This window comes from Lithobates pipiens, unplaced genomic scaffold (assembly GCF_037356315.1).
Source record: "Lithobates pipiens isolate NorthernLeopardFrog02 unplaced genomic scaffold, aLitPip1_a1.2 Scaffold_13, whole genome shotgun sequence".
NCBI classification, from domain to species: domain Eukaryota; kingdom Metazoa; phylum Chordata; class Amphibia; order Anura; family Ranidae; genus Lithobates; species Lithobates pipiens.
Genome location: NW_027507718.1, coordinates 270,525,013 through 270,549,246, shown reverse-complemented (window position 1 = coordinate 270,549,246; position 24,234 = coordinate 270,525,013). Strand labels below are relative to the sequence as shown.

At 42.1% G+C, this 24,234-nt stretch overlaps 1 protein-coding gene across 2 annotated transcripts; it reads left to right on the top strand.

Annotated features, from left to right (window-relative positions):
- Positions 1-516: 516 nt before the first annotated feature.
- Positions 517-24,234, top strand: TRMT10A (tRNA methyltransferase 10A). 2 transcript variants are annotated; one of them, XM_077476613.1, is made up of 8 exons: positions 517-632; positions 3,673-3,894; positions 12,831-12,993; positions 13,064-13,135; positions 16,243-16,317; positions 18,448-18,597; positions 20,749-20,854; positions 23,760-24,234. In XM_077476613.1, exons 2-8 carry the CDS (start codon positions 3,716-3,718, stop codon positions 23,987-23,989), a joined length of 975 nt encoding a protein of 324 aa, XP_077332739.1. In that variant the 5' UTR covers positions 517-632; positions 3,673-3,715; the 3' UTR covers positions 23,990-24,234. The 2 variants fall into 2 exon arrangements, with proteins under 2 accessions (XP_077332739.1, XP_077332740.1); XM_077476614.1 differs by having other exon boundaries at positions 545-637.

The window sequence follows — 24,234 nt, the reverse complement described above, 5'->3', positions numbered from 1 at the left end:
GCTTAGTAAAAAGAGTGACTGTCCCAGCAAATCCGGGACAACTGGCAAATATGCTGATGGGTGTATGCTGATGGTGGAGGAGTCAGGATACAATATCACATCAAGGGGGATTCTCAATTCACCTCAAATGTGTACATGGGGAATTAGGTGGGTTTTATTTCGTACAACCCGCCCAGGTATGGCCAGCTTAAGTGCCACACAAGGAACTAGCATTTTAGAATAAAGTCAGCACTGGCAGTGACCAAAAGTGAACTGTCTGGAACAAAGTGGCAACTACTGAATCTGGTATAAAAAAAAGAATGCTATTTTACCATGTAACAGCTGAACTCCAAGCAGATACACACCACCATCCCCAGCAGTCACACTTTTCACTGCCGGTGTTCCGTCACAATTGGCGACCTATCAGACGGAACACCGGCAGAACACATTGGCCGTGTACATGTATCGTACAGGTATTGTATGCAAATAGGAACCGGATACTGACCGTGCCCACATCAAATATGGCGCTAGCTCACTGTTCAATACCTCAAACATGCGATGTCATAGATATGCGCCGGCTGTGCTCGGTCAGCACGTTGTTGTGGCAGCTGCAGGAAGTCAGGAGGGGATTGGAGGGGAGCACAAGGATCGCGGTAATGTGTGTGCTGGTATTTCAGTTAGTGACAGAACAGAGGTTTTAAAAGTTACTGAATTCCTTGTAATTCTTTTTTTGTGTTTGCTTTGTGGTGTTTCTTGTGAACTGTAACGAGGCTAAGCTTATGGGCATAGTTGCTGGCTGTCCCTCGTCTATATGGATGGTCAGTCTCTGAGACTATAGATAACCAAGGATCTTTACTATGCAGACAGGAAATATCTGACTTCTGTACCTTCTTCCTTTTCCTAGTTACATTGTGACCATTTTAGATCACAGCTTGTTATGCTGCTTAGTTTCAGCTTTGCCAGAGGAAAAAAAAAAAATCATAGCAGAGGGACAACATGTGCTGATAAAGGAGAGCTAGAGACAAAACCCTTCTTTTTTATTTGGCCACACATAATTCAACACAGTCAGTGTTGATGGGGAATCTCCTCCGCAGCGCTATTGTGTTCTGCCAGCCAGGAGCCCCCCCCCCCCCCCCAGCAGAATACAATGATTGCTACTGGCAGCTATAGCTGCCAGCAGTGATCAGGTGAAAGAAACCCAACAAACTGGTTGTACTGTATCGCCAGCCTGCCCATAGACAGATATAAATGTAGCTGCTTCGGCAGGAATTTTGATCTGTCTATGGCCGGATTTAGAGTTTTAATCCATATCCGGGAGACTTCCTTTCTTTTCCTATCCCATAGCCAAAACAGAACGTGAGAGGTAAGGATGAGCTCTGGCGTGTTCGCACAGCCCACGTGCAGAGGCTGCCAGGAAGTCAGCGCTGCGCTAATCACAAACACGTCGGGACAATGTCTCACTGCCGGTGATTAGCGCAGTGCCGACTTCCTGGCGGGCTCTGCACGTGGGCTGTGCGAACACGCCAGAGCTCATCCTTAGTGAGGGGATATCCCTTCAAAGTAGTGGTCTCCGAACAGTGGCCCTTTGCTTGCTTTTATCCGACCCTTGGGGATTCCTCCCACTGATATAAATGATTAAACGGTATTTCTTTCACTAACAATAACAATGGGGCACTATTCCTCTCACTGACACTAGAGCTGCTCAATTAATCGTTAAAAAATTGCGATCTCGATTCAACCCCCCTCACGATGCTAATAAGCCATTTCTGCAATTCTATGTAAACCAAGCTGAGCTGTCAAAAAAACAACAAATGTTTATCAACATTCCTCAGCGCTAAGAGATACAAAGTATCTTTAGATCAAAGAGAAGAGCTTATAAAGTAAGTCAGTTTAACCACTTAGGCTTCATGTACACTGCTGCTGGTAAACAAACGTTTAGTGGCAGTTGGGCATTTTTTTCAGCTGCTCCTGAACTCTCCTCTAGGTTATCTTTGCAGTACATGTACATAGGGTAGTTTCTAGTCTGTTGAGTTTAGAAGCATTTTTTTGGAAAACAAAAAAATGCATTCAGGACAGATGTTCAGAGGCATTTGAAATGCTTGTAAACGTGGTAACTTACGTTTAGCCACGTTTCGTTTACAAGTGTTTTTAATGGAGATACATTTTTGACAATTTCTTTTTTTTTTTTTTTTTTTTTTTTTTTTTTTAATGCGGCATGTAAGCATGGCAAAACGGACGTTTTTAAAGTCGTTTGGTATCTGTCAAGTTAAATCCTGTGTACATTAAGCCTTAAAGCAGAGTTCAGCTAAAAAAATAAAAAAAATTAAAGTCAGCAGCTACAAATACTGCAGCTGCTGACTTTTAAAATAAGGACACTTACCTGTCCAGGGCATCCGCGCTGTCCTCACCCGAAGCCAACCCGTCCCTCAGCTCCCAGGTGCAGGTGTCGGCATCTTCAATCAGAGAACCAGGAAGTGGAGCCTCACGGCTTCACAGCCTGGTTCCCTACTGCGCTTGCGTGAGCCACACTGCACGTTCTGAGTGGTCCCTGCTGTCTTCTGGGACCTGTGTGTCTCCCAGAAGACAGCGGGAGGGGCTGGACATAGCATAGATCTCAGTAAATTCTGTGGTGATCTATCGCCCTAAGTGTGAGTGTATTGGGTATCTGCTCTCCCTCTCCTCCCAGAAAGGTGCCAAGGGAACCTGATAAGCGGAAGTTCCATTTTTGGGTGGAACACCGCTTTAAAGACTAAACCTGTTAAAATCTATTTTTTTTTTTTTTTTGTAAAATGGGAAAGATGATGTTGCGCCACAAGAATCGTGATCTTTTTATTCTAAGCAACAAACTTGTGATTCTTGTTTTATCCAGAATCGTGCAGCTCTGACACCAATGGAGAGGCACTATTCCTCCCACTGACACTAATGATGGCACCCTGTACCTTCCACAGATATAAATGTTGTACCATTATTCCTTCCACTGACACCAATGATGAAGGCACTATTCCCTCCTCTGATCTAAACAATTGATCATTATTCCTCCCACTGACACCAATGAGGGATATTATTCCTGCCGCTGACACCAATGATTGGGGCACTATTCCTTCCACTGACACCAACGATGGGGCTTTATTCCTATCACTAATACTTATTATGGGCCTCAGTTCCTCTTACTACTGACCACAGGCACTTTGTAATTTTGTATTTTTTTTTTATTTCACACACTGACCACAGTCCAGTTCCCCTAAAGTCTGAAGGACAGTAAACCGGACCCTTTGTTTAAAAAGTTTGGAGACCCTTGCTTCAAAGTAAGAGAGGGAATCCAGGGGTGTCACCAGAACTAGTGTTGCCATGGAAAGATTTCTCCTCTATTTACTGTTCTTGTGGAAACCACAGTTTTGGGATTTTCTTTTACTTTCAATGTTAATGGTACACAAGACAAATAGAGAGGGATAATCTGTAAAGCAGGGGCATAGACGACAATAAATACTGACAGGTGTTCTAATCCCTCTATCTTAAACAACAGCGATTTCACTTTAAAGTTGCATGTAGAACCAAAAGTTAGGAAATGTACTTTATTCTACTTTGATGAAAAGTCAGTTAAGAAAAAATATCCAACAAACATGCATATACATATTCTTTACATTGTTTGGTGGTGTACAAAAATGTCTCTTGTCTTGTATCTTGCTCTTGTAGGACTTATACATAAGATTGTTTTGCATGGAATATTTACTACTATATGACAATGGACACAGAACCATTAGATCTAAGACCAGAGAGGAGCAAATGTACTTCAGAATTTGCTGATAATGACAAAAGAAATAATGGCGCATGTAACGCACCTGAGGTTATGTCTAAAAGGCAGATGAAGAAAATGATTAAACAGAAGCAATGGGAAGATCAAAGAGAGCTCAGAAAGTAAGTGTGATATATATATTTTTTTCTTCAGGCCCATTAAAGCGGATCTTTGCCACTGCCTCTGAGCACCAAAAACACAATTTCATTTCATTTTTCATATTCAAAGCCAACTCCCCCATCTATCCAGATCTCAATGCTTTATTTTGTTGAGAAATGACTTTGAAAAACACTCCCCTAGTATTTCTATCAGTGGCAAACTTGAGTAACCGCAAATGATTCATGTAGCATTTCCTTCCTGGAATCCATCTGCCCTTAGCTCAAGCATGCATGCATGCGGGAGGGTGTGCTTAGCTGAGAAAACCCCTCCTTCTCTCTTCCCCTTTTGAAGACTCCTGGGATGTATGACATCATTTTGGCCTAGGTAAGAAACCAGGAAATAACTCAAGAAATGTAAAAACAAATGTAAAACAAATACATATGATATACTTTCTATCAACTATTTGCTAATGCTAGCAGCATGATGATTAAAAATAATGTTGATTGGGAGAATGAAGTTCCACTCTAAGGCTTTGTTTATGCTTAACAGTTTGGTGGTAGTAAAAACAGGCAGTTGAGCTGTGTTGAAATAAGAATAACTAACCAAGCCCCCTACTCCCACTACCAAAGCTGCAAAGTTTATAAACATGCTTTGCATCATGGCATGCCTAAAATGATCCCCTCTCACATTCAGCAGTCAGAGCAGCCCGCGTAAACCTATTCAAGTGAATATGGCCAGGGTTGCAGTGGTATGGGCTTTTAGGGGTTAAATGGGCAGTGAGAAGGCACCTCCTCAACCTGTCAATTGTCCTGCGGAGACTCCTTCTACTCAAGTTTACATCATTATCATTAATAGGGGGCTGCTAATTCCCTGTCCAATTTTGACCTCAGTGCTGTCCATTGTCTATCATCCTGGGGGGGGCCTTTCCAGAAATAGCTTTTATACTATGCAACTATGAGATTGGTACTATCTGAAACACAGTCCTTTTTTTTTGTGTTTATTATTTTGATTTTAAAAATCAACATGGAATGCTCATCTGTCACATCCCTGAAATATGAATCTATGATCAGATCCCTAAAATATACCTGAAGAAGGAGATGTTTATGCTCTGAAACGCGTCGGGTGAAGGAGAATCATATCCAATAATTTTACATTGGTGTGATTTTAGACAGTTTCTATACATTCTATTTAGTGTTTTTTTTTTTTTTTTTTTTGCAAACCTTTTTAATACATGTTATGGCTTTAGTGCCTTAAAAGTCCATTTAAGGGGAATTTAGTTTGGTCTAGATTAGCAGGCTGTGGCACAACATGAGGAAAGAATCACTGATATACAAATCCCCACCCTGTCAAGCACCCTCTGAAAAGCGATCCATCGTGGATCGTTTTTCAGAGGGCAACACTAGTATAACCAAGCCCTAAAAGAGGCTGTGCCATCTTGCCCATTTAGTCTGACCCAGTTATATTCACGCACACACTGCTTTCCTGACGCTCCTTCCTCCATTGCAGTTACTGCAAAACACCCAATGTCTCTCCCTTTGTCATGTTTTGGTGTATGTGCCTACTAATTTGCTCAGATCTGAGCAGAGAACTGTGACTGTTAGTCGCTCTGCCCCTCCTGCACACACTGGAGTGCTGTGTTGGAGAGGGAGTAGTCGCATGTTAAAGAGCCGAAGCCAGCTGTCAGTCAGGCAGCTGGGTAGATCCTGCCAATATGGTTAAGATCCTTTCAGAGTCTGCAGCAGCTCTGTGATGTCAGCAGACTTTTTCCCACTGTCACATGGCTCTGGGTCATGGGAGTGCAAAAGTAAGTACACTCCTGTGACCCAGAGAAGTATGATCAAAAAAGCTTGTGGCCATACTTGTGTGTTTTTTTTTTTTTTTTTTTTTTTTAAGACACTCTTGGCAAGGTCATGTGTTTGCTTTAGATAAGAGTACAAAGGATCTCTTTCTTTTATTTATCACATGATACACGGGAACTAATACTATCTAAAAGTGGCTATAGGCATTAGATGACAGTAGCGTGCGCTGGATTTGGAAACATTCTCCTATCTGTGCCTGCACCAAGTACCCGCTGGGTGACTGATCTAAGGCCGAGAATTCTGATCAGTTATATCTTACTCCTTAGTGATAAGTATGGGTAGGAATTCTAGTTGCATCTCACTTTTCCAGCGGCAGAATATCAGCAGTCTGTCCTGCCTGCTGATCTTTGTCATTCACTGGCGTCAACCAGTGTAGATATGCAGGTAGTGCTCAGGCATGGCCTTTTTTGAGAGCAGCCAGACTGTGGAGCTGTGCAGGTTGGCACCATGGAGTAAGCCAGGGGCAGTGAGAAGTATGTGGTAGCAGCAAGGAGAGGAGGGGGTGCACACATTATCTTCCTGTTCCACTGCATGAAGCCGCTCCCTCCTGCACCCACCCAGTGCTGCAGCTGCTCCTGAATATGCTTGCATTCTCTTGCCTTGCACATGTGGAACAGCCTGGAATTGCACCAATCCCCAATCGATCCACACCTTATCGCCCTCAATAGCTTGTACTGTCGTGGAGTCTGAGGCATCGATAACCCTCCAGGCAGATCATGAACAGCAGCCAACTGGCTTTACCTCAGTTGCTGTGCACTACTGCCATCACTCTTTTGCAGTTGCCATTGCGGCTGTGAATTGTCCAGCCCTGCTTTACAGTATTGTATCGTACAATGCTGTCTGTCCATATCTGGGATATTTTAGGGAGATCAGGAGAGGGCAAAATGGCCTCACTAGCTGCTACGTTATTGTCCAGTCATGTGCTTGAATCTATATATCTTAATTGTAGCGTAGCCTACAAAGAGGTCTTGGGCTCCGTTCGCATCTTCGCGACGCCCGTGCGATCCCTGTCACTTAGCGACAATCGCGCAACCAGAATCGCGGGACACCTGTTGCCCAAAATAAGTTCTTGTAATGCGTTTGGGATGCAATTGGAAGTGACGGGGATGGCGCCATATCCCACGATTTGCCGCTATTTAGGATTGCGGCGATTCCGCCGTGATTCTGAACACCAAGATGTGAACGAAGGGAATAGCTTGGCTGTTTGGTGGGGGTGTCTGGATGACGAATGGAATAAAAGAATTCTTTGCCAGGTAAGATATGTAAAGTATATCTAAACCCAAGAATAAAGGAATATTTCAACTTACCAGTTTATAGATGTAGTGACTGGATTAGCAAGTGCAGAAAAATACCTGTTCATTTCCAGAAATCCAGTGGCCTTGTGGCTTCCTGTGCACTGAACTGACACCTAAACTGTTATCAACCTTCCAGTTCTCTTCTGTGAACTGCAAAACACCTACTGCTGTGTTATGAAGATGAGAGAGGAGGAGGTGTTTGTAGTCAAAATCAAGAGAATGGCAATGCATCTCAGGACTTGTAAGATGCAATATATTGCATTTTCGTTCTTGGATATACTTTAACATGTGTATTTTTCAACTGTATATGCCACCATTTCCCTACTGTTCAGCTTGATTTTAAAAGTTTTAAATGCTGTGTACATAAGAAAATGGTTAAAGGATATGTTCACCTTTTCAGAAAAATGTATGTTCTTTGCAGGTAAAAGAATTAGCATCTATTACTTTTTGTAGTAGAAGCTTATAAAGCATTGCACCAGTGAGCAGGAGATCACTGATGCCATGCAGGTCTCCTGCAGACTTGTCAGTGTATCTGCTTTCTTGTACCTCGTATGAGGAAGCCGATACATGCTGACAGGAAGAATGAATGAACTACCACAGCGTTTTACATCGCTGTAGTAGTTCATTGAAAATTACAAGCCGACAGCTGCAAAGGCTGCCCAACCTTGAATTTTTCCATTCACAGAATGCTGTTAATGAGTGATGCAGCCGGATGGTCGGAGCCCTGCACATCCATGTTAAAAAATAAATAAATAAGGGCACATGCACTGGATGAGGAAGATGGATGCCTGAACTCTTTGCTCCGTGCCGTCGAATCCTAAAACTCTGCTGACAAGGCACAATCTGCTCCCAGACACAGCTGCAGCGGCTCCAGAGGCTGGGGACATCACAGGGCTCACGTTGGGAATGAATAACACGCCCAAAAACCGGCAGCGATATCGCTCTAGCCAGAAGGTTTCTCCAGCCACAGGAAAGAGGAAGGGCAAGATAGCGCCCAAGCCCCGAAGCCAGACAACATCACGAGGCTCTCGGACAGTCTGCACCAGTTCCCATCAGCCCTGGTAAATCTTGCGACGATGGACCCCGATGCCCTGCTTCTTAAATTCCACTCCATAGTGCAGGACGAAATCGCCACGGCCTCCCACAAGCTCTCTGCTGACCATGTGAAGGATATTAGAGGTAGGCCACCGCACTAACCAGCTTGAACAATGCATGGACCTGACAGTGACAGTGTAAGAAAGGCATGAGGAAGAGGTTGATAAGCTGCACACTGAACTTGTGAGCTTGCAGGATAAGTTAGAAGATCTAGAGAATAGGGCCTACAGAGACAATCTCTGCATCAGTGGGCTCCCTGAGCCCCTTACTGATCTTCAAGGAACTGGCACTGCCTTTTTTTTTTTCAGGAGCTTGCACCCGACATCCCTCCTGAACGCTTAGAATTTGACTGTATTCACAGGTCTTTGTCCCCAAAGCCATTCGAGGGTCCCCCTAGGGATGTAATTATCACGTTTCATTACTACCGCACTAGGGAGAGACTTTTGCGAGCCGCAAGAGACTGCCAGGATCTCTCTTTCGAGGGTAACTCCCTGAAAATCTTTGCAGACCTCTCTCTGCTTTCTAATGCAAAGCAGAGGAGCCTAAAGCCTTATCTGAAAGTCTTGCAAACCCAGGAGATCTGGTACAGGTGGGGGTTCCCATTAAAACTCTCATTCTAACACCAAGGCCACCAGTTCCATGCTTCTAATCTGCCTAACCTGTGGCATCATTTCCAGGAATTGCAGTTTGACATCTCCCTGTCTCAAAGGGAGCCACCATTCTCATCTGCTCGCCCTGGACCCTCAAGGCCTTCTCGCAATCCTTCCCAGATGTCAGCCCGGCTCTCAAGCCCTTCACTCTCTTCAAGCACAACGCTTTCAGAATGTGCCCACCGGCTGACGAAGCTGACATAACTTGCTTGGTATGCTCTGGAGGAACCCTCCACCTTGAGTCTGAGAACTTGAGATGATCACTGGCTCCCACCGTTTAATGTGAACACAGAACCGCGCTGAGTTTAGGCACCTGATGATTGTCACTTACTGAACCTGATTGCCAAATTTTTTATTTTATTTTTTTGGTTTGTTTTTGTTCTTTGTCTTTGCAGGTCTACTACCCTGGGTTGCCCCACCTGTGAGATGGCAGCACTGAGTTATGCTAATTTGGAACTGCGTTATGCCCTTTTGACCTCCTATGTACTTCCTTCCCAGCTTAATAAAAGACCAGGTTTGGGGGAGGCAAGCAGGGGATGCTATGCGGCGGATTTTACAGCTGCCGTGAATAAGGCTTTTGACACATTATCAGATCCTTACCTCCTGTCTTTACTTTGTCCATTATAGATTCGGCGCCTCCTTTCTGCGGTGGATGGCAGCCCTCTATTATTCCTCTCGAGCCAAAGTTAAGTACTATGGATTTGAGTCGAATCTGTTCAACGTTGGGAGGAGTACGTGTCCAGGGTGCCCACTCTCACCTCTCACCCCTGATGTTCATTTAGCTTTAGAGCCACTGGTGGAGGTGGTTCGCTCTCATCCCAATATCAGTGGTATAAATGTTGCAGGTTCTTCCCATAAAATATCTTTATAGATATAGATATAGATATAGATATAGATATATATGTTTGCCAATGATATCTTGCTGACCTTAACCTCCCCCAGGAGGCTTCTTTCTCGGGACTTTGTGTTAACCCCTCCAAATCTAAAGCCCTGTCAGTTGACCTCCCTCATTCAGTATTGATGAATTGGAAATCATCCTTTCCCTTTCAGTGGCACCCCTTGCTACCCTACCTTGGAATCTGCCTTACTCCTACATACGTGGGAATGTTTCAGGCCAATTACCTATCCCTGCTCAAAGGTCTGTCGGACACACTGTCCTCCTGGTCCCACATACCGTTGTCTTGGTTTGGTAGGATAACATTCCGAATGTCTTACCTCCCTAAATTACTTTACTATTTTCAGGTCTTGCCTGTCCCCTCGTAAATCTTATGCATTCATCAATGCAAGCCCTTACAATTCATATGGGGATCCACCCGCCCTCGCATCAGTAAACAGGTCTTGTATGGATCAATGGCGGCCTCTCGATCCCCAACTTGCAGGCTTACTATATGGCATACGGCAGCAGGCATTTCTCCACTTTCCCATTTCCTTGAAACATACCAGATGCCGCTATAGGCCACAATAGATCTAGTCGACACTGACCCAACGCCTGTCTCCTCTCTACCATGGCTCCCTCCTACTCACCGTCCGAAACCAATAGGACCATGTTTAACCCATTCCCTACAACTATGGGACTCAAATACTCTGCAGGCTTGATCTCCCACTATTGAAACTCCTTCATTGCCCACTGTTCCCTGCAGGATGTGAAAATCCGGCACAATTCTCCTGGGGGACTACACATGGATTTACAGATGTTCATTCTATGTTTACACCCCACTAGGATATTAACATTTGATGCCTTACGCTTTTCTCAGTATATCCCATTGAGGGAACACTAGCTACCTACAACTGAGACCCTTTCTCCAACAACTTATCAAATCCCGTCTCACCCCATACACTCTGACTCCTTTTGAGGGCCTATGTAGAGCCAGACCCCACTCCCCAGGCATGATATCATTAATATACTCGTCCATAAAAAAAAAAACCCTCAGTTGAGCCATTACCATCTTCAATGGGGAAAAAGAATTGGGGCGACAGTTAGACTCAGAGGACTGGCGGACTATGACCATGGCCCTCTCAAGAAATGTCCTTATATTGGAGAATGACTATTAAGTGTTATATCGGTGGTACTATACGCCTGCTAGATTCATTCCAACTTACTCTCCTTTGCTTTCAAGGATGCTCACAGGAAGGCTCTATGGCACATATATGGTGATCATGCCGTAGGCGTGCAGGTTATGGGTCAGAGTATACCGTTCTTCGTAACTTATTTCACATGAACCTTAAAATGGACCCCAACGAAGCCCTCCTTGGGAAACCAATTGTAGAATTGTTTCACCCGAATGGCAACTAGCTCAACATCTCTTTACTGCCTCTAAATTGACCATTGTGAAAGCCTGGAAAACCCCCCCCACACTCAGTTTTGAAGCAGTAAAAAATCTGATGAGGTCATGGTAAAGAAAAGCTGACTGCCATCCTTTTAGAACATGCAATTCCTCAGTCTGGCAGCCATGAATCCCATACTTTCAACCCTCTCGATTTGACAGCACACTTCTTCTGGTCTGATACTCCCCTGGACTCCCATGGACTCTCCTCCTCCCTCCTATCCGCTTCTCCTCTTTTCTACTGTACTTTCCTTCTTTTTCCTTTTTCAACATTTCCTTCTCCCCTCTTTGCTATGTTCTATGCATTCAATCCACACCTTTTTTATTACGCCTTCAGGAATAGCCTGGGCCGACATGGTTATCATTGAAACATTATATTTTTCACGTTACTTTCTATCTCTGCCTGAAAGGGAAACCACTGACCACAAAAATTTTGTTGGCATATGTCCAGGCAATATAAATGGACGTTCTGACTATAGATACCCTATCCGCCCAGGGGCATTTCGAAAGGTACATTTTGGTCTTCCATTTTCTGTTAAATTTTACGGGACATTAGGTTTGATACCTGTATGTTTGTATAACACATGCCTCTATATACCATTTATGTTTTTTTTTTTTTTTTGCTTTGTTTGCCTATCGCACAATAACCACCTACAAACTGTTGTGCTATGTTGGATTACGTGCTAATAAAACCTTTTGTAAAAGAAAAAAAATCTAAATTTGACAGCTAGCGAGTGGAGAAGAACCCCTGCTAGCAGGGATCAGGGAGGTGCAGGGGCCAGTGCTTTCATAACATGTTACACCCTGATATGGGTGTAAGATGTTATGAAAGGGGAACTTATCCTTTTAAAGCAAGGGTCCCCAACCACGGTAGTGGGCTGTGGCCTCTCTGCAGCCTGGCGGCATGAGAGAGCAATGCAGGCGTGTGGATCAGGGAGGCGGGCAGGCCGATTAGAAGCATGTGGATTAGAGGCGGGTGGATGAGAGAAGCGGGCTGACATCTCCCCCAGTCTGCCCCGCATCACCGCTCTTCTGTCCTCAGAGCGTGGGCCTCTTCAATGTCAGAGCTGCAGTGGGGAGCAGAGAGAGATCATCTCTCATCGCCTGCCCCACATCACTTTTCTTTTGCCCTTGCTCAGAAAAAAACACTGCATAGAGGCCTGCCTCTGTGCTAAATGAACCAGTGCTGCCACCAATACAGTGCCAGTCTGGTGACACTAGCAGGCAATGCGGCAAGTGACATTCCTCATCTGTTGGCATGTGACAATCCGCATCTAGTGCCAAGCAGTGTGGCAAGTGACAATCTGCATCTGTTGGCACACAGAGTGGCAAGTGACAATCTGCATCTGGTGACAGGCAGCGTGGCAAATGACAATACTGCTTCTAGTGGCATGCAGCGTAGCAAGTGACAATCTGCATCTGGTGATAGGTGAAATTCCTCATCTGTTGGCAGGTGGCAGTCTGCATCTGGTGGCTAGTGATGTGACAATCCACATCTGGTGGCAGGCAAAGTTGGGGACCGCTGCTTTAAAGCGACAGATAGAAGATTGCACTTTTTGAGAGGTGTATAGCTTTATCGTAACCAATGCTAAGGAATAATAATTAAACTTACAATTTCCCATGCTACAGTTTGCCACCTTGGTGGGGAATAAAATGGTTGTGTTTAGTCTAGTTAGTCGTTAATGATTTCTGAAGTCTAGCATTTGTAAATCTTAAATATCATTTTATGTTCCCAGGCAGAAGAGGAAAGAGAAAAGGCAGAAAAAGAAACTTGAACGGCAGGCTCAGCTAGGACAAAATGTGGAGGGCATTGCCTGTAAAAGAGTGCGAAGGGAGATCCATCCCAGCACATTACATCTTATTATAGACTGCAGCTTTGATCATTTAATGTTATTACAGGTAAGCTATTCTCTCCACTTTTTTTTAAATTATTAAGTGATTGCCATTTTAATAATGATTTCTTATTTAGGATGTGAAGAAATTAAACAAGCAAATTAGAAGGTGTTATTCAGAAAATCGCAGAGCAGCACACCCTGTCCAGGTAAATTTGAATTTTGTTTAAAATTTCATGTGGTTCTTGACCTTCAGGATTTCTATTCTATTCTACATCCAATAACTGTTTTCTATAAAATAGAAATTCTATAGGGATGTTGGCTACAGCAGCTAGCTAGAAATTCTTTATTTTTGCAGCCTAAAAAATGGTTGTTTGGTTAAAGCAAATTATGTGGTTTTACCCTTTTGCCTTCCAGTTAAAAATGGCTTCCAGTAATTGAGATTCTGGTAAGGATCAGATGTTTCCTTGGCTAGGATCATTTAACCTATGTACTCCCAGGTCTGTCTGTCATGGCTGCAACCACTGGGAATGTATATATCTGACAAGCTGGCTGTCAGACAGAAGTAGTCTGGCGGCCACCCAATAACGTCCACACATACACAGACTGATAGCCGTTTAAGCCTCTTGGCGAGCTGCTGAGAGCCAGAGATGGCCTCTCCCCATCCCTCCACAGCTCAGCGCTCCAGTGAGCTTGGAGAAGCAGAGCAGCTGATTGACAGGCAGTAGCTTTTTGCTTGCGGAGCTGAGAGAACTGAGCTGTCGGCAATGTTCGATCCCTCGGTTCTCAGTGTAAAGATGCCGGGGACAGATGCAGCATTGACCCCATGCTGCATCCACCTAGGTAAGTATAAAACTGCAATAACCCCCAAGCCCATACTTCTCTTTTAAATTAACGTAAGTGTATTTTTTTTTTTTTACTGACATTTTGCATTTTCTAGTCCTTTGCCGTAGTATTATGTAACACAAAAAATATGTCTGCTTTCAGAAAATATATAATGTTTTGGGGTTTTATGCTATCTTCAAGGTGATTGAAGCTGAACTGTAGTGAAAATATTTTTTAAACGTGAAAAAAAATGCAAATGTGACCTGTTCCAGCATCTGCAGCCGCTCCCCCCCAGCCCCCATGACAACGGGCAGGGTATTCACCCCCAGCAGCCACTGTCATACGTTAAAAACAGTGTGGCTGTTCAAGGCTGCGCCAACACGGCCACTTCATTCATTCACAGTTTGCTGACTGCCTGTATTTCTCAATAACGGCGAGGGTGCTGGTGAGCACCGTGTTTGTCCATTGATATTCCTGCTCTCAGGTAACTGCCTGCCTGTAGGAGGTACAAACAGACGGCTATCCTGAGAGTCTGCAGGAGCCTAAAATTACGCTTGCGATCTTCTGATTGTTGGTGCAATGCTCTTCAGGCTCCTTAGAAGAAAAACTTTTTTTTTTTTTTACCTGCAAAAGCATTTTATTTTTATTTTTTTTAAAGATATACTTCTCCTTTAACTTATTAACCACTTCAAATAAACTAAATGGTTGTGGCGTGGCTACACTAGCCATGGACAGGTAGACCCTAGATAGTCTGGGCCATTGAATTGTGGAGTGTCATTGGGCTGTATATAGCCTCACTAAGGTTTTTTTTGAACATACATATTTTTTCAACTACATGTAGAAGCACTTTGAAAAATATTGCAAAGTAATCTAAGCTCAGTTTTTATGCTTTTATTTTTTTTTTCTGTACCTTTTTTAGGTTTTTGCTGATTTGTACATCTATTTGTGTATTCCTTACAAATCAATCTGAAGCAGAAAGACTATTACTTCTATGTGTAATGCATATAAATATATTGCACATAGAAGCATGAAGTTATTCATGTGCAGGGCCCTGTTTTCTATATTTTAGTACATTGCAGATTTATTCTGTTATGTGCTGTTGATCAGAATCAGGCCTAATGCCGCGTACACACGACTGGACTTTCTGGCAGTAAAGGTCCGACGGATATACGATTGTGTGTGGGCTTCATCTGATGGTCCGACGGATATTACGATTGTGTGTGGGCTTCATCTGATGGTCCGACGGATATTACGATTGTGTGTGGGCTTCATCTGATATTTTTCTTCAAAAATTCAGACGGACCTAGAAATAGAACATGTTTCAAATCTGTCCGACGGGAATCAATTCCTATCGGGAAAACTGTTAGTCTGTATGCTGGTCCTATGGACCAAATACGACGCAAGGGCAGCTATCGGCTACTGGCTATTTAACTTCCTTTTCTAGTCCCGTCGTACGTCGTCATGTTCAAAACTAACAGACATTCGTGTGTGGGCAAGTCCGTTCGGTCGGAACTCTGACGGGAAGACCGTCGGACCTTTTCTGCCGTAAAGTCCGGTCTAAGAGTTCGATACCATAGCTCCAAGGACGTCTTTGATATTATTTAGCCTAAAGGATACCTATAATGGAAAGCTGCCATTATGCATGTATATACTGTTTGTCTGTACAGTTGTATCCAACTCTCTTTGATTTTATATGGGCCATCTTTCTGGACAGCCATGCCTGATATGCTTGAGAGCCTTTTTCAGTATGGGCTTTCTCTGCAATATTTATTATTTTTTCCTCCCCAGTTTCTTGGCTTGGGATCTGCATACAAACATGTGCATAGCCAATTTGTACACACATACTAGTGCCAATTTAGAAGCCAATAAATGTACCAGCTTGTCTCTGGGGTGTTGGAGGAGACCCGAGTACCCAAAAGAAAGCCACACAAGGACATCATGCAAACCAAAGTGGTGCAAGGCAAAAGTGCCCTGATGACCACTAAGCCATGGCCCAATCTGCTATTGCTTATTTCCTTCTGAAAATGCAGGTTGTTTGGCTATCGTGCTGTTAGAGGTTGTATTACCTCCTGTGTCCTCCTTGGACAAGCACTGAGATCATGACTTAATTTGCTAAATGCTTGTTGCAGGCCAGTGAGTGAGTACTGAATTCAAAGGTTTATCATTATAGCCCATAAACTAGTATTTTAGGAAAGATCAATATAGGCAGCCTTTATATTTTTCCTAGTGCATCCTTTTTTTTCATTTATGCACACCACTTACATACATTCTTCTTGTAACCATAATACATCGCCCTACTTTACTTGGGAGTTGGAGCTGTGGTATATGTTAACATATTGGTAAAAATAAAATTTCAATCTTTGGTCATACATAATAAGAGCACATTAAGGGGAATTATTACAAAAACGACTTTTGCTCTTTGCAGGACCCCTTTGGAATGTAATGCATATTCATCATATATTTATATCAATTCATATTATATTATTTATAGTTTTATCTAACCAGCCATGGTGGACAACTGAAAAGCAACATGGATGAATATGACAAAGGTTGGATCAACTGGAAGGTAATCTCGCATGAAAGATTGCTGTGCATTCTATTAACCTGGGTTCAGACTTGTGGGTTGCGGGACACTGTCATGTGTTTTCAATAGGAATCACACTGCATTCCTATTTAAATCACATGCGATTCTTTGTTGTGCGATTTGAGACCATTTATTTTGCATGGGCTTAATTCGCACCACATGAAAAAGGTGCAGGCATTTTCTTTTATTTTTATTTTATTTTTTTTTCACATCAGCATCAAATCGGATTCTTGCAAATGCATTGCATTTAGCAACCTGTTTTGGGTGTCATTATTTAACATTGACACCGGTGGCAGATCACTTGAATGGAGTGCAATTTCAATGCGGTGTGGGACACACTCAGGAATTGCTGTGTTTCCTGCACTGCATACATGTGAACCAGGCTAAAGGCTTTGTATAGAAAAAAAACATTTTGACCTGTTTGAGCAGGACATTCAGCATAATGTTTGGTAATTTTTTTAATTAACTTTTTAGGGGTATAAGATATTTTAATATGGATTTGTCCTCAGTGATGTACTACTTTATTTGATTTTATTGCTAGAGCTTGCACATACCTTGGAATAAATGTGTCCATACCTTAATACTATTAAACGGGCTGCAGTACTACAATGCAAATGCAACCTAAGGTTGCCTTTAGATAAAATTTTATATGTACCACGGGTGAAATTTTCTGTACAATAGTGTCAGTTTGCACCCTTTTCACCTTCCTATTTGTCTATTACTGTGAAATGTAGGTGCCAGCTAGCTCTTGACTAGGGATGAGCATGGGTTTGGTCTGAACATGGGTTTGCACAGAACTCAGAAGGAAGCTGTCACTGCTACCCAATCAATTGCTTTTAGGACATTCCCCACCCTGCAGCCTCACGTACACAAAGGGGTGGGGATAGTCATGACATCACTGACTGATTATGGCTATATGATATGGCCATATTAGGTTAATAATTTTATGGGCATGCCTGTCATTCTGTGTACTAGCAGCTGCTGGACAAGGAATGCCCTGGCCAGTTGGGCAGGAGTGACAGCTTCCTTCAAGTTACGGTCTGAACCAAAGTTTTGGACCAAACTTGTGGTCGTCATTTGTCTGGACACTATTGAGAAGTATTCAAATTTACTTGTTAGACTGCTGTGTGCTTTTGGCCATTGTAGTATTTAAGAAGACACATAAAGGTGAGTGCAGGCATCATTGGTGCTTGTATTGTACTTGATGTTGATTATACCTTGGACACCCATTATCTACCATTCTCTACATAAAGATCTGAGCTTTTAAGCCATGGCAGGATAGAGTATGGTGTCAGACAAAGTCTGATTGTACCACAGACACAGTCCTCAATGTTCAAAATCTCTAGGACTTGGTGGTCTTTCAAAAGATGGACATAAAAAGAAAGGCTGTATACAAAGCAGAAATGGTCTCGTTATTTCTTAAGCACAGTGAAAGATATCAATACCTAGCTGGATAGTCTGAGTGGAGAGCATACCTTGGACTTGTGGGTTTGCAGGACAATCCAGCATGCTAAGCCCCCCCAACTGAAAGTAAAGGTGCATGCAGGCTTCTTTAGACGCCTACTATAAGATATTAACTAGAATCGGTTTAAAGAGGTGCAAGTGAAATGCAGAATTACGCAATATAAAGCAAGCAGATGTTTGCTGCTTCCATTTTTTGTAGATGCACCATTTGCAATTAAGTCAGTCTATAAAGATTAAAATATGTAATATAGCCTGACCCAGATAATGCCTTCTCCTGTCCACAAAAGTCTAGCTCCAGTGAAATGGACAGGAACAAAACGATGACAGTACTAACCATCCTCCACTATACTAATACAAGTGCTTCAATTGCAGTCTCTGCCCCTGTTTTGAAGTGATTTCCGTTAACGTCTTGACCAGAATCTGACATGTTCTGTCCCTTTCCCTTTGTCTCCAAACAGTAGAAAAACAAGTCTTTTTGCTGGAGTTCCACTTTATGATAAAAAAAACTTTGCCGTAATCACTTGGCTTGCTGTGCTATTAATCACAAGAACAATTGCTAATGGCACATGACCTGCATGTCTACTGGTGATTTTAACTCTCACTTTTTAGTTCGCCACCAAATATAATGTATAATTATTTTCCTTAAAGGATATACACATTAATTCTCAGCATTACAAAGATCTCATGAAGTCTGAAGACCTTGTTTACCTCACATCGGATTCCCCTGAAGTACTCCACGAACTAGATGAAACCAAAGCTTACATTATCGGTGGCCTTGTAGATCACAATCACCACAAGGTAAAAAAAAAATCTGCAGAATGTTGGTGGTCGGGGACCACCAGCTCTTGGATTGTGCAATTCCTGGTGGTTAAACATCCAAGGGTTCTGAATTACACTTGAAAATTATCTATGCATACAACACTATTACTGGTCCTATACTGATTTATTCGACTACAACAATGTTTTTCTTAGAGTGTAGTTAGAACCATGGCTTGTTTTTACTGCTAAATGGGGCTCTGTTAGGTTTCCTCTTCATGAAACTGCTGACGTTTTACCAGGCAGAAAATTAGGGAAACTCTCCCAACAGCAACATATAATAAACAATCCACTATACCTTTGTAAATCTGTCAGATTTTTTTCTTATTTCCTGATTATTTAGACTGTTGTCATAAGTACAGAAAATTAGGTAACACCTCTAACCCTGGACAGGAGTCAAAACCAAACATGGTTTCTAATCCTATTCTACCCATACACTTTAAACGATAAGTTCACCTTTTGTAACATGTTACATTTATATTCGGGGTGTAACATGTACAGTCTAGTGCACACTAGTAGCTTTTTTTTTTTTCTCCATTCAAGCTAGCAGGGCTAAAAGGGGAAAAAAACAAAACCTTGATAGTTTAGGAGGAGCCACTGTTCTGACGTTAGTTCTACACTGCTGTTCTATTGCATTCTGACAGAGGGATGGCCCCCTGCCAGAACACTCCAGTCAGCGCTCTCAGCCATTGCCTGAGAGTGCTGATTGGGAGCCGATTTAGAAGATTTTTTTAAGTCATGCTCCTACAACAGAAGCTGGCCTGAATGTCCGCCGGTTTCTATTAAACCAGCCGTTGCAGCCCGACATGTACTAGGCTTAACATGTTACAAATGCACCGTCCCCCTGATACCCTGGTTTGACAGCGAGCGGGGGATCTTCTCCCCTTGCGTGTTGTCACAATCAAAACAAAAAAAGTGGTGTGGTGCCCAGCTGTGTCATTCATTCACAGTGTTCTTTGAATGGGAAAACTACAAGTACCGACTGACTGTGCAGCTGTCCATTTGTAGTTCTTAATGAACTACCAGGGCACGGTTGAGCGCTCAAGTACTGTAGTTACTTGAATCTTCCTTTCAGAGTGTAACTGCCTGCCTGTATCTGAGGTATGAACAAACAGCTAAAGACAGACAGTCTGCAGCACCATGGCTATACAGTCACAATCTACTGATTGGGGTACAGGCTCTTATCAAAAAACAATTCATAAATGCATATATTGTTACCTGCAAAAAAAAAAACGCATTTATTTTTATTTTATTTTTTTGTAAAGGCAAACTTCCTTTTAAGAATTTTTACAATTCAAATGACTAGCCAAGACCAGCTTTGATTAGTTAAAAGATGTAAAGTGAGGAAATAACTGCAGAAAATGATTAAAGCAGGCCCTAGTACACATAAAAAGCAGGATATAGTTCAACAATAAAAATGGATTTTGGGGGTATAGTGCTGTGTGTCTCTTGTTTGGGGTATAGTTTTGGGTTGCATTCACACTGTTGTGGCATGTGAACATGTTGCTCTTGAAGTTCCGTTCATTATTAATGGTACTGTAAACATGGCGAGCATTGTTATTGCCAGTGGATATGCTGGCTGAAGCTTTGCCACGTAAGCAGTTGGTATATGGTGAAGTGAAAGCACACAGGTATTTTTTATTTTTATTTTTTATCCTGTTTTGTAAATGGCAGTAGGAAGAGCATTGAGTTAGCACATTTTAGTTTCATGCGGCATGCTTAAATCCCACTTAAGCTTCTGTCCGCCACCACAGGGTCACTTGAAAACTAAGCACACACTGTATAAGGGAAGAACATCTAAACTTACCTTGCCAGTGTCCCATGTACTCAAACTCTGGCATTTTGCAGCTTCTTGGGTGCTACAGGTGTTTCACAAGTTGGGTGAGTCAAATACCTGCACGTTGTAGTTTCTCCCTCCAGCTTGTATCTCCAGTAGTGAAATATGTGCTACCAGGAGGAGCAGATATGCAGAGAAGTGTGGAATACCTGCTACAACTGGGGGGCATCCAAGTGTCAAAAGTTGAAGACGTGGGCTGCTTTTAGCAGACTTTAACATACTTTAGCACTGATTGAGACATTTACATTGTTCTCAGTCAAACTGTCATGATTTTAAGTTATGAAATTTCATTGCAGGGCATTACATACAAGCAAGCTCTGGATCTTGGTATACGCCATGCACAACTTCCTCTTGGGAGTTTTGTGAAGATGAATAGTCGAAAAGTCTTAGCTGTTAATCATGGTAAGTTATCTGTTTAACAATCCTTGGTATGAATCTAGAAGAATCTATTTTTGAAAGTGCAGACAACAAATAATTCATGATATTAAAGCCCAACTCCAGCCAAAATGTTTTGTTCTCATCAGAGAGATTCCATAATTTCCCTATCCTCCTTATCGCTGGCACATTAAATGAGGGTGACTCTCCCCATCAAGTATAATGACAGAAAATAAAAACCTGATGAAGGTGATACAGGATCAGAGTTCGTGCCCAGCCAAAAAACATTTTTCTTTGTTTAAAGTAGTTTAGGAAATGGTTAGAAACATGGCTTGTTTTTACTGCTAAATGGGGGTTCTGTTAGTTTTCCTTACTTTTTTACCTGCTGACAATGTTTTACTTGACAGGAAATGAGGGAAGCTAAATAAATCCACTGTGCCTTCATAGAGTAAGGGTAGGCTAGAACCGCTGTAAGGTTTTTATTTTTTCCCTTTTTTTTTTTTAGGCTGTTTTCAGCACAGGAAGGAGTTTTCATATCCATCTCAAATCACTATTTAAATGTCTAAAGCAACTCCAACTTATGCAATTTTCTTTCCTTCCACCACAGATGGAAGGAAAAAAAATTGCTTGTTTCCCCCATCAACACAGTGTTGATGGTGAATTGCTCTCATATTGCCATTTTGCTCTGCCAGCAAGGAGCATTTCCAGCCAGCAGAACACAATGACTATTGCTAGCTGCTGTAGCTGCATGTAAAAAAATCCAATAGGCTGGTTGTCCCTACTAAACCAGCTGATCCATCTATGGCCGGGTTTAGGCCACCAAAGGAAACATTTAGAGCCATTTGTCTGGTCAGCAAATGTATGTTTTCTCGTGCAAAAAAAAAATGAAAAACTCCATCATAAACATTTTCTCAGAGGGCTCAAGTAATTCCATGCATCTGCTTACATCACATAATATTGATTAGCCACACACAGTTTTCTGGATGCTTACTAACAATGTTACTGTGGTGAGATATATTTAAAAAGGTTAAGCTGACCTTAAATATTTCGTTTTAAGCAAACAGTGTTGTCAGCGACCAGCAACCCATTAAACCTGGATTTCCATAACGCGGTGTTTAAAGCTGATAAAGTTAGAGAAAAAAACAAAACATTGGGAGACCCAAGAAGCTGTCCGCATCTTGTATTCCCCAAAGACATTGCTCTACCTATGAAATATGACTGTTTGTACAGTCCACTTTTATTGTTCCCTCCCCAAAACATTACATGTGCAGATATCAGCGCTGTTGTGTAAAAGCAAATTTTAACTTATTAAACAATTGAAATGGAATGCCTCCTAGCTCAACTTTGGCCACTCCCCCCCTTCTGTGATGATAGCCTGTTACATCTGGTAATGCATGCTTTAAACTCCTAAGCTTTCACATGGAAGTTTTGAAAAGTTTGTCCATCAGAAGCAGTAAAGCCCCATACACACGATCAGATTTTCTGCTGATTTTCGTCTTCAGATTTACCAAAACTGTATAGTGCAAGGGCCTGCCTGATTGCATACAAATTGAAACTCCTAAGGTTTGACCTCCATTATATGGTTTTGGTAAATCTGAAGGAAAAAATCAGCAGCAAATCTGTGTGTATGGGGCTTTAATGTGTAAATCTGGCCATACATTTAGAAAATTTCAGACGGGACCTGATGACCTGGCCAAAATCCAAATCGTGGGTGGCCCTGTCGGCACCCTCCACCCGACCTCTTTCTATCCGAAATCTGAAGGAGGAAAGTGGAAAATTTCTTGGCTGAACAGAGGCTGTATTCAGTCGGATGCAGCAAATGTTGCGGTATTCTGACAGCCTCAAGTGCTAGCTGTCAGAGGACAATAGTTGGCAGGGGAACTTCCTCTACTCATGCTTTATAGCTGGGATGGGGGAAACCATAGATTTCCGTTGTTCAGCCTACGCAGCTGAAGGAGTAAAATCTTAACCTGGATACACATTATGCAATTTTTGTTGTTCAATTTCTTTTAGATTTACCTACAATTATGTAGTGCAAGGCCCTTCCTGATTGCATACAATTTGAAAGTGTTTAGGTTTGACCTCCTATTATATGGCTTTGGTAAATCTAAAGTAAAGTTGTACAATAAAATTGTTGCATGAGTGGCCAGCTTTAGTGTATGGCTCGCTTTAGTTTCTATGACAGCATGCTTAATGCAGAACTAATGTGCATGCAAGTCGGGGGATGGGGATGATTGCAGTCACAAGGTAACACATTTAAGAACCCTGCGCTGGATCATAAAATTGATAAAAGTTAAAACATGCTGACTTGTCATGGTCTGACATGCTACATGGCACTGTGCCTAAGTAAATTGTTGTTTTTTTTATAAAAAATAAATATCTGAACAAATATTTACTTACTGCCCATTAAACAGAACTTTCTCTGGTCAATTGGATATTGTGCACAGTACAATAAGTGTGCTATACCATTCAGAGTACTCCCCATTTATCACCCTTGTAGCCAGTTTTCAATCCATGTACTCACCTTATGGTCCATGTCAAGGGAACTTATTTTGTACAGTAAACATTTATGGGGAACTGTCAAATGCTTTTGCAAAATCCAGATACACCAATGATCTCCAAACTGTGGCCCAGGGGCAGGATGCTGCCCTTTTCTCTGGGGCAATAATTAATTCACCGACACCAATGAAAGGGCACAATTCCTGGGACATTTTCTACTCCCAATGGCCGCAGCCCCACCTAAAGTCTGAAGTACAGTAAACTGCCCATTTTGTTTAGAAAGTTTGAAGACCCCTGGTCTAAAGAGATGTATTTTATTCTAATAAATGTAATTGGATTCCCACCATCACTGATCACTCTGCGAACAATTCTGCTGGTAATTGACTATGAATGTACCTTTTTGTTACTGCTTACCGATGTATTCTTATTTTAGTATTTGAGATCATACTTGCATATCTGGAGAAGAAAGATTGGAAGGAAGCATTCTTCAGTGTTTTACCTCAGCGTAAAGGAGCAGTGCCTATTGATGAAACTGGTGAGGCCCCAACAGAGGTTTCCATTACTCAAGATGAAGGGGATCACTTATCAGACAGTGATTCTGATTCTGAAGATGATGTGGAACAGATAGAGCTTGGTAGAGAAGAGCAGAACAATGACAAGTGACATCCTATGGATGCTGTCTTATGTGTATATATTTTTCTTCAATTTAAGAAGAATTTGTTTTCAGTTTCCCATCGAGCGTTATTGGTTAATTTCTATATTTTAAGTAAAATAACAGACTCTTGTTTGTATCACCGATTTTAAAATCTTATTGGAAGAATTCGTACTGAAAATAAATTTCAAAACATTCTTTTTAGTTTTAAAGATTCCTTTTATAAGCATTTAATAAAACAAAAAGGTGGCAAACA